Here is a 12,990-nt window from a genome sequence, read left to right as displayed (position 1 = left end):
ATGTGAACATTCTATAGTGTAGGATTTAGAGTAGTATAATGATATGGGATTGCACTATGAGGTGAATGGAATCAAAGGAATAAGAATATTATTAATTATATCATTGAATGTACATGACCCTCCTATAATATAAAGCAGTAAGGGTCCCCAACTCTATAATGTTGTATCTAATAGGCGATCTAGTCGATCAATCATCATATCACTTGTTGTAGGATACAACACTTTGGAGGTAGCTATTATGATTACCTTAACGTAATTTTAATGTTTATGTTCCCATTATGGAATGATGTCTTGGTCTAGTGAATAGTGTAGTTGTTTGAACAAGGAATAGGGAGAGCAACCTAACTTTTGTGTCTAGAAGGTATTCCTATATGAGGTTTAGGATATTCATTATAAGTAATGGGATGAGCTTTAAAATGTGAGATAACATTTGACCTACATGGATGGAAGAATTATAATAGTATAGGTTACTAAATGGTAAACTTACTTATGATTACCTAAATATTGATAAATGTTTTAATTTGAAGGGAAACATGAACAAAACATTAGTTACATATGGGAACCTGAGTGTAAGAGTCCTTATAGGTAATTGTGAATAGGTTTCCTTTGAGAGAAGCCTTGTAAGGAGAACTATGTGTGACTTTGACCTGTTTGGAAGCAGGAACATAGGCAGTCCTTGGTTTAAGGATGCCCTTGTCACCTCAAGGCCATAGTGTTAGGGTCTAGGGGGGAATAACTCTAAGGTTCGGAGTTGTTCCTAACATTTTGACCTTACCTCCCTAGTAGACTTCAGATGAGGCCAATTAGGCATTAAAAGATTATGAAAGATTTAAGCAAATCAAATAAGCGTAATATTATGTAATGTGTCATCGAATAGCAAGTTCAAGGAAGTGAACATGGGTTGACTACCATACAATCGGTAATGGCTTAAGGGTATAGGATGAGATGAGGCCATTTTGTGTTGGTTCTTTATAATTGTATCATGTGTTTGTGAAGTTAAACTGAGAGTTATAGGCTCCTTAGTTACTTGATTGTGTTGTACTTATCTATTTGTCTAGTATTGTGAATCTTGATGTGTATGAAGCCCCCAATAAGAGTGAACCGCTAGGATATTTATGCAAAGGTAAGGAATCGTTAGACCATGCCAATTGTCGATGTTTGGGCTACTGCAAGGGATTGGTCAACAATCACCTGGTTCATGAAGGTGATATTGCCTAGACTACCCTGAACATGATACAGTAACAGTTAGTAGGTCGAGTCATTGGACTGTGCCAATGGCGAAGACCTAGAGCTATTGTTGTATTGTTGGATCCGCCAACACTCACCGGGTTCACGGAGGTGAAGGATTGCTAAGGGCTATCTGAGATTTGATACGGTAATGGTTGCATGAGTAGTTACCTTACCATGCGAGTAGCGATAACTGGAGATAATCGTCGCATCAAGAGGGTTCACTAGCAGTTACCTAGCATGGGGGTGATTGATGTCAGGTGTTACCCGAGATTGTGAAGAATATAGATGACAATATCACTAAGGTCACTAAGTGGTATATGCCGGAAGCTACTTCTTCCTGGATGGACAGACTTGTCATAGGCATTTGAAGTCAAAATCCATCGGTCTAGGTTGGTTCACTTCTTGTGGAAATTCTTGGGACTGAGGACAGACCTGTGGTGTATTATGGGATGCATCGGTTGTTTGATGGTATACTTGACCCTGTTGGGTTGAGGATGGACCCAGGATTGTCACATCCCACGTTTAGGCATTCGGAAATAAAATAAATGAATAAACTATTATAATCAATGTTGTTGAATTCGCAAGACATGGGTTGTGTATGGCCCTGCTAAATGAGCATTTATTGGAGTATAAGAAGAAAGATTGATCGCTGACCCATCAATAAAGAAGTATGGAGCCTAGAAAGGTTGCATCTGATAAACTCTTGGCGTAAGTATGGGCAATTCTGATCTACCATTAAGAAAGAATGGTTCAAGTATGGTAGGAATGGTCATGTAGAAGGCAAGGCATGACATCCCTTCATTCTGGCAATCGAATACGGTAAAACTGAAGACAAATATGGTGCAATAAAAAAAAAATCTCCCTCATGACCCTTGGGAACGCCATTCTTTTGTTAGAGTGGGTAGGAAGCAAGAGAAAGGGATAGAATGTGAGAGGAAAAATGCAGCAAATGGATGAGAAGAGAGACAAGTGGAGGGGTGTGAGAGTGCACAGAGGAAAGAAAGAGACTGGCAGAAGAAGAGGGGGCGCTTAGCCAAATGTTGTAGCTGCAACTTCTCAAGTATGTATGCAAAACATGGAAGATTAGAAGAGCACGTGAACTGCTCGACACTGCTTGAATGAAATGAGGTACATGGACTTAAATGGTCGCAGGATATGCACAGACTGAATTTTGTCGAAAAGGATTTAGAAACTTTCGGGAATTCAGTATCGGCAAGTGTAAATTCCAACACCAAAGCGTTGCCACAACCTCCCCGTGTATGTTTAAATGGGAGCTTTGGAACTAGGAATAGACCACCGCGAAATACAGAAAAAAAAGACAGAGGGCATAAGAGAGATAGAGGGGACCTCAATTAGAGGAAGTCCATGAGGCAAGGGAGGAGATCGAAGGAAAAGAAGACGTGATAAATCTAGTTTGAAAGGTAAAAAGAGGGAGAATGGCGTAAGGAGAAGGGATGAAGGAATGCGAATTTTCCCTGAGAGCTCACATACAATGCTATGGAATCTATTCTATCTAAAGGGAAGAGGAAAATTGTCCGAGGGTAACACGCACCGAGAGGGGGACTTGGCTCAAGTATGTGGAGTACGCTGCCTCTTTGGTCTTGTATGCCATCGCAACAGATAAGTTAATTTTATTCGCATTGTTCTTGCCTTGCGTAACATATAGTCTGTGCTTGATTTTGAATTGTGCTTGATTTTGAATCACACTAGTATTGATTGTTAATATAGCAGTGAGGAGAGGAAGTACTGAAGCTATTGTTATACTTCACATAAAATTGTATTTGCCCGAATGTGAGAGACTTGTAGGTGTTCGCAGACATGATTGGCTTACAAGCATCTATATAGATATAAACATTGTTGTATATTTATGTTCTCACAAAGGAGTCATATTTAGTGTTTCACACTATTGTCATGAAAGTAAACACGTTATACACAATTATAATTTCAATAAGTAAGGCTTGAAAACCTATAGATGATAATCCTTGATAAATTAGAAAACATATATTCTAGCCATGGTGGGTAGACTTATGATATTTGGTGATATGCATTAGCTCACTCTAAATACTTCATAATAGCATGTTATGATAAATCATGTGAGGTTGAATGAATCCATGTGTACTAGATGGAAACTTCAAGAACTCTCTAATATATTCAATATGTAAGGGGTAAATAAACACTATTGAACCTAGTAATTGACAAAATAAGTGTACTTTGTGATTGTCCCTCACTTAAGCAATTATGAAATATGATCACTTGCATATGAACTAAACTAATATTACTTGATTCAATTTAGGATGAAAGAAAACCAAGAAATATGACTTTAATCTCATGTATGTTCTCCTTATGGTAAAAATACTTATAGAGTGTAAAGAAAGTAATGATGAATTTGCATCCAAAAACCATACCCATGCATGACATTACTTTAATAAATTCTTGTTGATAACCATCTTTTGTAATATGGGGTACTAAGTACATTAGGTCATAATCAACTCAAATACTATAGCCAATAGCAACTTAAGATGTTGTGTAGATTAATTATGTTATTACTCCAAGGCTAAGAAGTGTCTTGGATCTTAACTCGTATCTTGAAATTAGATTGTCATGTGGATCCTAACGGGTTTGGTCATAACTGAAATGTTATTTAGGTTTATGATACCCTTATGTTTTAAATAATAACAATCCCAAAAGCTAATATTCATCTTTCCTAAGGTTGATACCAATGTGTCCTCTAATTTAGTAAAATATGATAAATGAAAAATTGAACATAGTGTTGATTATTGATAACTCCACAACTATTGTTCGTTAAACCTTATCTAGTAGAACCTAACAATGAGATATGGTAATTATTGATCTCCACTATTAGTGATGTATATCATAAGTATAGAATATTGTTGTTATTATTATTATTGTCATGGGTATTTCTTTATACGAAGACTTGTCAAATATAGTGCCTTAATTTATCTTGAGCATAGAGTTTTAGTAATGATTACACTTAAAGGAAGTTTATCATTCTTGACATATACTTCTATGCAGTTGGATAACACAGACTACAATAAACATGACATACTTATCTTGATGATAATATTTTCAATATTATGACAATGGGTTACTCATTAGGAAAATGAACTATATAGTTAAGAATATGATTACCACTAAGATTAGGGATTGGATATCCAATATGAAAATACACGGAGTATAGTGCTCTAAATACCTCGAGTGTGGCATAAACATTGATCATGCTTGATGCAAATTTGTAAACATTGGCCATGTCTTTAGTAATCCAAAAGACATTTATGTGGCTTTAATAGGACGATGTCCTATATTTTTATGATGATTGATATCATTGAACCATTTTGAAGTGGAATACCACTCGAAGCCTTATCGAGGCTTTTGTGGCATTCCTGTATCCTATCAATATTATGACTACACAATGTAAATCAATCTTGTAAGTATGTTAAAATTGATAGAGGACTATTATGGGAACCAAAGAAGGTTTATATAGTTGTGTTGGAAGATTGTATGTTTGTGTAAGAATCATGGCTTAGGAAAGATACACCTATGTTGCAAGTCTTAGGAGAATTCAAATATTTGTGATATTGGAAATATTAATATAGTGTTACATTGAAACTTTAAGATATATATATTGAGCCCTTTTAAGTAGAAAAACCTTTATATTAAACCTATTGGGTGAATTTTGATTGGTAGTGTTTTCTTATGAGTTCAAGTGTGAATTATGGTTTTTTTTTCAAGTTGAGTAATAAGGTTAGCCCTAGGTTGATTAAACAAAACCTGGGACATTCAAATTGGTATGAATAATAATGGAGGACTCTTGATCAAACCTCAATATCTTTAAGGGAAAGTGGTATAGGTCTTGTTACTAAATTATGGACTTATCTATGAGTTTGTGTTCATTGCTAAGTGTTAGTGATGGAAAGGAAATACTATTGAAATTTTGATCATGGGGAATTTAAGCATAGGCATCCTTGAGAGAAGCCTTGTAGGAGAACTACATGTGACTTTGACTCGTTTGGAAGTGGGAACGTAGGCGGTCTTTAGGTGAAGGATGCCCATGTGACTTCAAGTCCATAGGGGTAGGGTCTAGGGGGGAAATAACCCAAGGTTTGGGGTTGTTCAACCCTTCCTCTTTAGTAGGCTTCAAAGGAGATCGAATAGGCATTAGAAGTTTAGGAAAGAGTTAAGAAAGCGTTATAACTTGTATTTAATGCATATCGTGTTTTTGAATGATGAGTTGTAAAGCGAAAGGGTAGACCACCTTATGGTCAGTTTGTTTATCTATTGAGTAGAGACACTCTTATGTTGGATCCTAGTGATCTTAGGCGAATGTGTAATTTAATCCTAGACCTATAGGACTTTGTGTATACTCCTAGATTAGCCAATTATGATCTATTTGTTCTCAATTAGGAACCTCTCTTCCAGTTATAGTGCTAAGCCATGTACAGGTGCTGACTTTTATGGCTACAAATGGAGTAAGGGCCCTATGAGGGCATAGGTAGAGGTTGTATACCTCATTGCATAGGCTACCCTTCTCCATTTGAGGTGATCACCAATGGAAATCATATGGCCCACATAACATAAGCTTATCTGCTCGAGATTGATAATAGTCAAGGAGCGTACTATGCCGGTAGACTGTCAGTCGTACCCCCTAGTTAGCGGATGGTTATTGCTAGTTGCATGCAGGCGAGGAATACCCCGCTTAGATAGAGGGTTTTGGACAGAGTCCGCCAAGAGCATGTGGGTCTTGGGGCCAACAACATGCCGGTGATGGATGTTCTTGTTGCTTAGCCATCCAATGGACTGCAGGGAAGAGAATTTCTAATGAAGAGTAGGTAGGTAATAATTGACCAAACCTTGTATAATTTGGGCATATATCTATGTGGAAGTGGTATACTTGACTTGTTAGGATGAGGATAGACACCCGATGCAGTATGGGATACATCGAACCTTGTTTCCACTTACTTGTTGGTGCAAAAGATAGGACAAAAGAATGTGACCTACGGTGTAATGCGCAATACACCAACATTTCTTTTATCTGGGATGCACTATGGGCAAGTGGTAGCTAGTGTTAGAGATGTGTCAGTTCCTCACTGTGTAAATGCTAGTCACTAGGTATGTGATGCCTACCAAAGCTAGACATTGTATACAAGAAATGTATATTGAAGCTAGTCCCTATGATTATGGAATGTATGCTAGAGCTGGTCACTTTGCATAAGTGACGTAAGCTAGAGCTAGTCATCATGTGTGAGATGTGTACGAGCTAGTCCCATGTGTTAATGGGAAAAGTGCTTGTAACCCTCTTTATGGAAATGGAAACTTCTTAAAGGATTTGACCCCAATGTGATTGTGTATGCATGTACACTACCTAATGACTGATGGTTGTCTTCTAATGATATAAACTAAGTTAATTGATTGCATAAAATTAATAATCAAGGTTAAGGAGAGATCGGGGATCTCATACAAGAGGAGAGTAGGATTTCTCTTTAACCTTTGGGGACGATTTACGAAGCCTCTGATTTGTCTCGAAAGGATACATAGGCAGGGTCATTGGAAATGAACCCTCGAGGTTTAAGGCTAGTTCTAATAGGGATATTGACCTCAAGAGCTTACCACCTTTGAGTGCAAGCATAAGTGGTGGTGTGAAACTTTCACCACTAAAGCAAATAAAGGAATTAAGAGAAGTTTTTTTAATTAAGTTGGTTCTTGTAAATGTAAAAAAAAAATTGTAGTGTCTATGGGGTGGATATTACAATGATGTAGTATGGGATACACTAAATCCTCTACCCAAATCCGTTGGTGCAAATGACCAGGGAGAAGAATGGGACCCACGGTGTAGTGTGTAGTGCACCAAGATTCCTTCTCTATCTAGGATGCACTATGGATAGGAGATAGTTAGCCATTAAGGATGAGTCAGTCATATTGTTTCTGGGATGCCTATATGAACTAGTTGCTATTATATGTGATGCTTGTACTTGAGTCAATCACTATTATCTATTGTTGCATGTACAGGAGTCAATCACTATTAACTTGTAATGCATGAATATGAACTAGTCACTTATCCATAAATCTTGTAAATGAGTCAATCACTTATATCGTGTGATGTATATATATGAGACAATCACTGTCATTTGTAATGCATGTATGAGAAAATCACTAATGTTTATGTGATGTATGTGTGAGCTACTCATTAGGTATGTGATGTATGTTGGAGCTAGCCATCATTTGAACTTGTAATGTCTAAGAAATATTTCCTTGTGTATATGTGATTGTGATAATCACCGAGTGTAGGAGATGTGATATGACCCTTGTGTGTATGTGTCCACATTGAACACCAATTATCAGGTACTCTTAGTTATGGAACCAACACTTGATGGCAATGTGTATCTCTTCTTGCAATGAGAATAAGTTAATAGGTTCACTTAATTAGTTGTCAAGTTTTAGAGAGGGATCAAGACCTCATCAAGGGAAGAGAGCAAACTCTCTCTAAATGCTAACTACAAAGCCTCTGAATCCCTCTAAGAATATACGTAGGTTGGATCATCAAGAGTGAATCCTTGAGGCTTAGGCTTGGGTTTGGGAATGACCCCAGTTATAGAAGGCTAATACTTTGGTCGCAAGTATAAAACAATGTGCCAACACTGTGATGAATAGAAGAGTATTAAAATTGACGCTATAATGAATGGAAAGTGATTTTTCGATCAATTTTGCAATAGATGCTAAGTGTAATTAAAAAAAGAAAGTTGTGGTAGCGGAAGGGCGGATCTTACATGCTTCTAGGCCTGTTAATATTATACGTATCAACCATAGGTTGCAACTAATTAGATAATACAAATCATTTGCATAGAACATGATACCTTACACCATAGCGTAAACATTTAAAACGAAATACAGGATAAACAGTACAATTTAGTCAAGAACATTTTTTGTTTTTGTTTTGTATTAGCTTTGCTGTTCTATGATTCAGTTTTGGCAGTTATCACTTAATTTGATAAAAAAATCCTTCAATGTCGATATATATCTAAACTAATTGTTCATACAGTAATTTGGCATGCTTTAGTTATCATCCAACATTGCTAGAACAACATGTCTGAAGCACATACCATAAATGAAATACCAGCAAGTTCATCACGAGTCATCAAATGTTCCATGAAGTCTGCCTGTACATATTCACCAATGAGAGAATGAAATGCACATATTTAGGCTTCTCAATCTAGTATTTTCAGAATTGTACTGAAACACAAACACAGGAAATTCATAAAATAATATTTACCATGAATGGAATCAAGTGCTTGTGTTTGACACACAAGCTCATCAATGATGAAAATGTTTCTTGGGGAACTTCAGATGCCAAGCTTGGATCGCTGGAAAATGAATCGCTCAATATGCCGAGGATTGCTTTTTTAAGCACTTCTAGTGTTGCTCTTGCCAGTGTTCCCCGATCTCCCTGAGTGAAAATTTATGTCATTCCATTATAAGTAGCAGAGGCAAAAGTTATCAAATGGGAAATAAGGGTAATCTACTTCTGGATTGTAAGCAGTTTTGAAGATTTACAACCGACCAGTGATTCAGTCTCTAGCTATTCTAGAACTTAAATACACTAACTCGTATTGTCTAGTCTCTGTGATCACTACCATAACTAGAAAGTTTTTGTAATATTTCTGGATAGTTAGCATAACAATTTGTGAAGATAACGACAGAGTTATCCAGAAATATTGTTAAAATATCTTATAGCTTAGATCCAAAAATACCTGAAGCTTTTCTGACAAATTTAATTCGACAATATTTTTTGTTTGAAAGAAACGGCTCAAACAATAGAGATATTCAACTTAGATAAATTTAATTTCCCTTAGGCACAAAATTGTACAGCCATACATACCCATTTTTGATGAATAAGACACGAAACTGCTGCATTTCGTATAATTTCACCGGCGGCTTTGACATTCGGGGAACCAACAGCTTGCTTTGAAATTTTTAATATGTTGCAGAATAGAGAAAGCGTAGAGGACTTCAACTCTAAATATGGTGAAGTGCACCTTCAGTTGCTTCTATTATTGAAAATCACTAGAGTAGATAGACCTTAGCAACTTCAATGGAGCTAAAAACATACCAAGGTATTCCGCGTCATTGAAAGTTTCATATTTTGGCGCTATAGTTTTCCTTTCCTTTCCAGGAGCATGTACCTGCATATCTTCTATAATACACAAGCTGTGCCCAAGGAAGAAAGTGCAGAGGCGAACATCTGTGAAGGAGGATAGTGGTCAGAGTGTTTTTTTTTTTCACTTCTTTGTTGGTCTCTTTTTGGGGATTGGGTAGCACAAATAACATTAGCATATTAGCACCATTCTATACATGAATGTTCAGTGTATGATAAAATGTAGAAAATACATAAATGTATCAAATTTTGGAATAGTTTAAAAATGAGTTAAAATTAATATTTTATAACAAATCAAATTATGATATTGTTATGGATCAAAAAATAATGATTTGTTATCGTCCAAAAAAATATGATATTGTTATCATTAGAAAAACTAAAAAAATAGCTAAAAATAACCTTTGATATACCCATCACGTACTTTAATAAGGCTGAATAGGCCAAGTCAGGCTAAGCGAGCATTTAAGAGCGCGTCAAAAAGGAATGGAAATTGAACAAGAAAGATTTCTTGTATGGGGAAAAAGATCAGAAGAAATAATCAAGGGTGTTTGAGATTAAAAAATGCTCACTATTTTGAGCAATTTCTATGTTTTCTATGTTCGGATCACAAGCCTGAGCATACTTGACAGCTTCTTTGGCCTGTAATGGAACCCACAAAAGAGTAATGAGAATGTTTTACCAAAACTTGAGACTTTAAAATGATCAAATAAATTTCAAATATTCTAAATGCCTATAAAAATCATAGATGGGATATATTGTAGACTATTAAAAAAATTCTGTAACAGTTCATCAAAGTGTGATCCTGTATTACTGAGCTATTGCATGTTGGTTAGTATTTATGCCAAAATAATCCAACGCGAAAAAGTCCCAATGTAAATCTATCTAGGATTTGCTTTAAATAGTAACATGAGCCCAGAAAGAACTACTGGAACGGGAATGTACACATACAGAATGAATCAACATAGAGAGAAAGGATGATAAAATATCCATCTTAACCAGCTGCCGTTCCACTCTTGAGCACCGGAATACTGTATATGCTGCCTACATTCATTGCAGATTCTCTCATCACATATAATACATTCCAGGCTAAAAGCGTAGAAAATAAAAATTTCAAAATAAGGGTAACTCCCCTTAGAATGCTGCCATAGAGAATTTGAATAGATCAAATTTCTTAAAAGACCATTCAGTTTGTAGAAGCCAATCTAAGAGAATACCATAAATGATTAAATAATTTGTAATAAATTCAGATTAGTCCTCTGAAATTAAATTCAGATTAGTCCTCTGAAATTTGAGTCTAATTTTTACATATCCGAAGACACATTTAATGTAATTGTTATGGACTAATATTTAAGTATGCATTGTTGGCTAATCTATTAAAACTTTCTGTTTACTTCTCATTTATGAATTGCAAAGCTTTGCTCAGACACAGACCATTCCAAGAGACATATTATCTAAAAAAATATTAGAAAGACCTTGTACAGGTACTCAATACTGAGATTACTCAAAAATAACTGTTTATCAGCCAGTCATAGAAAACAAGAGAAATAGATGAGGGGCAAATTTTCACACGATAAAAAATAAATATTTTACGCTGCTTTATTTCGTTTCCGATAAGCATCTGTAAGTGTTTATAGGCAAATTTACAAAATTTGTCAGTTCTTTAAAGTAGATCATGATCTATTGAAATTCAGAAACGCTTGTCCCTTATAATCTATTTCAAAAGTTGCTTCAGAGGTTGGTACAAATTTGAACAGTAATTTGATTTAATTCAGAACAAGCATTTTTTTCAAGCGAGTCAACTTCGGACCTGACAACAACTCAGCTCAGGCAAAGAGTAAGAATGCAATTTCCATTCAGTAAATAAATTGAAAAAAGCTTGGAAAATGAAAAATAAGAACTTAAAAATTTCACAAAAGAAAATAACAGTTTATATTGTGACGCATCCACTCGATGGACATCAAAATGAACATACAAACATATATAATTAAATAAAAATATTATTATGATTGTTTCAATGTCTGATTAAAAACTCGAATTGGAGACGATCTAAAAAATTGAGAAGGAAAAGTAGACTTGAAACATGGAAAAAAATTCCGCAGTAACTCACACTATGTCCTACCTTTAAAAGGAATGGAACTAAGTTTCATGGCAATTTGGCAAAGGCTGTGATACCTGATGAATCAGTTTAAACTTATTTGCCAAAACATTACTTAAATTTGAAATCTTAAAGCGATTAATGATGTTATTACGAAACTCTAAAACTTAAATCATTCCATTCTACTTATCATTTTTTTAAATTATTAAACAGTTAATAATAATTTTATATTTTATCCACATTACAAAAAATCATTTTATAATATTTGTTTTTTAACCAAAATTAGCTTCTAAAGCAACAAAATTGAAGCATGTTTGAGTGTGACGAAAGAAAAAATTCCTTGAAATAAATAAGCATTACTTATAAAGCTAAAATATTTACGTCATACTTAAAAGAATATGTTTTCCTGTGCAAAACGACTTTCCAGGCAGTGAACTAGTTTTAACTTCCGCCTGATTCATGTTGACAGGTTTTTTTCTATGCAGCCAGGTTATGTACCATATAAATCTTACTAGATGACCGCAATGCTTCATAATAGCTAGAAGAAGATTAAGTACATACCTCGACGAAAGAGAAACCTTCGAAATTTCGTTGACAGACAATTTTTCCAAAACCTTGCTGTAAGTATTTATCGAGTTAAGCAAAGTTTCCATGTCTGGAGAAATTGATCAGTCCTGATCTAAAATTGCGTATATATTACTTGAAATTCGAAGAATTCTTTACCTCGTCTCGGAGAAAATAGCGCAAGGCAGACAAAGCCTTTGATTTGAGAGGCCTTTTGGCCGCAAAATCCACGAAAACAACATTTTTATTGTGTTGCTGTTGTTGTTCTAATTCCTGTTACATCTCCAATAAATATTAAGATTATGCTAATTGCTACTCATGCAAAATGGCTACAAAATTAATGCAGAAAGCGCTAAAATATACTTAGAGCAAATAAATCCAACAAAAATAACACCTCAAAACTGGCATTCAGTGGAAAATGTCCCGTACAAAGAGGAGCCACCATTTCCAGCTCTGCAAGCTCTCAGTTACAGCTTTCTTGTGCGTTATACTTTGCGTTGAAGTATAATCGAATAGTTTGAATTTCTCTTTAAGCGCACTTATTGGCGTTTATTTTTAAATAAAAATTAGTCAAAGCTAGTGAGTTATTAGGCCCCAGCCAGCGAGGCTAAAGAGGGGAAACAGTTTCTATGGCAGAATGGGTGTTATCCGTCCTATAGTGTATTTATAAGTCTTATGTATTTGTAAGGTTTAATTTAATTTATAATATGTTCTATCGATCGGAAAGGTTGACATTGTCAATGAAGAGAGGGTAGAAGACAACAATAATATAAGTGAGGGATTTGGGCCACATGTATGAACTTTTGTGGATCTTAATGTTCACCTTTCCATTAACATTATGGGAGAGACAAAGAAGAGTGAGTGGCTAGACATAGAGAAGAGGCATGGTAGAAATCATGCAAACATGCCATTAAATAATATCATTGTTATAATA

The 12,990-nt window shown here is 35.4% G+C and overlaps 1 protein-coding gene across 1 annotated transcript in view; it reads right to left on the bottom strand.

The window, feature by feature from the left end:
• LOC131029644 (uncharacterized) overlaps positions 1-12,657 on the bottom strand; it is a 40,478-nt gene extending 27,821 nt beyond the window's left edge. The window contains exons 1-9 of the mRNA XM_057960207.2: positions 12,451-12,657; positions 12,216-12,329; positions 12,054-12,110; positions 10,346-10,438; positions 9,967-10,036; positions 9,353-9,484; positions 9,122-9,258; positions 8,516-8,689; positions 8,346-8,402 (exon numbers count right to left, since the gene is read on the bottom strand). Coding sequence (XP_057816190.2) covers positions 8,346-8,402; positions 8,516-8,689; positions 9,122-9,258; positions 9,353-9,484; positions 9,967-10,036; positions 10,346-10,438; positions 12,054-12,110; positions 12,216-12,329; positions 12,451-12,501 — 885 coding nt within the window. The 5' untranslated portion in view covers positions 12,502-12,657. The remainder of the gene's footprint in view (positions 1-8,345; positions 8,403-8,515; positions 8,690-9,121; positions 9,259-9,352; positions 9,485-9,966; positions 10,037-10,345; positions 10,439-12,053; positions 12,111-12,215; positions 12,330-12,450) is intronic.
• Between the last annotated feature and the right edge of the window lie 333 nt (positions 12,658-12,990).

This window comes from Cryptomeria japonica, chromosome 7 (assembly GCF_030272615.1).
Source record: "Cryptomeria japonica chromosome 7, Sugi_1.0, whole genome shotgun sequence".
In the NCBI taxonomy this organism is placed as follows: Eukaryota; Viridiplantae; Streptophyta; class Pinopsida; order Cupressales; family Cupressaceae; genus Cryptomeria; species Cryptomeria japonica.
The sequence above is the reverse complement of the archived record's forward strand: the minus strand, read 5'-3'. Positions and strand labels throughout refer to the sequence as shown.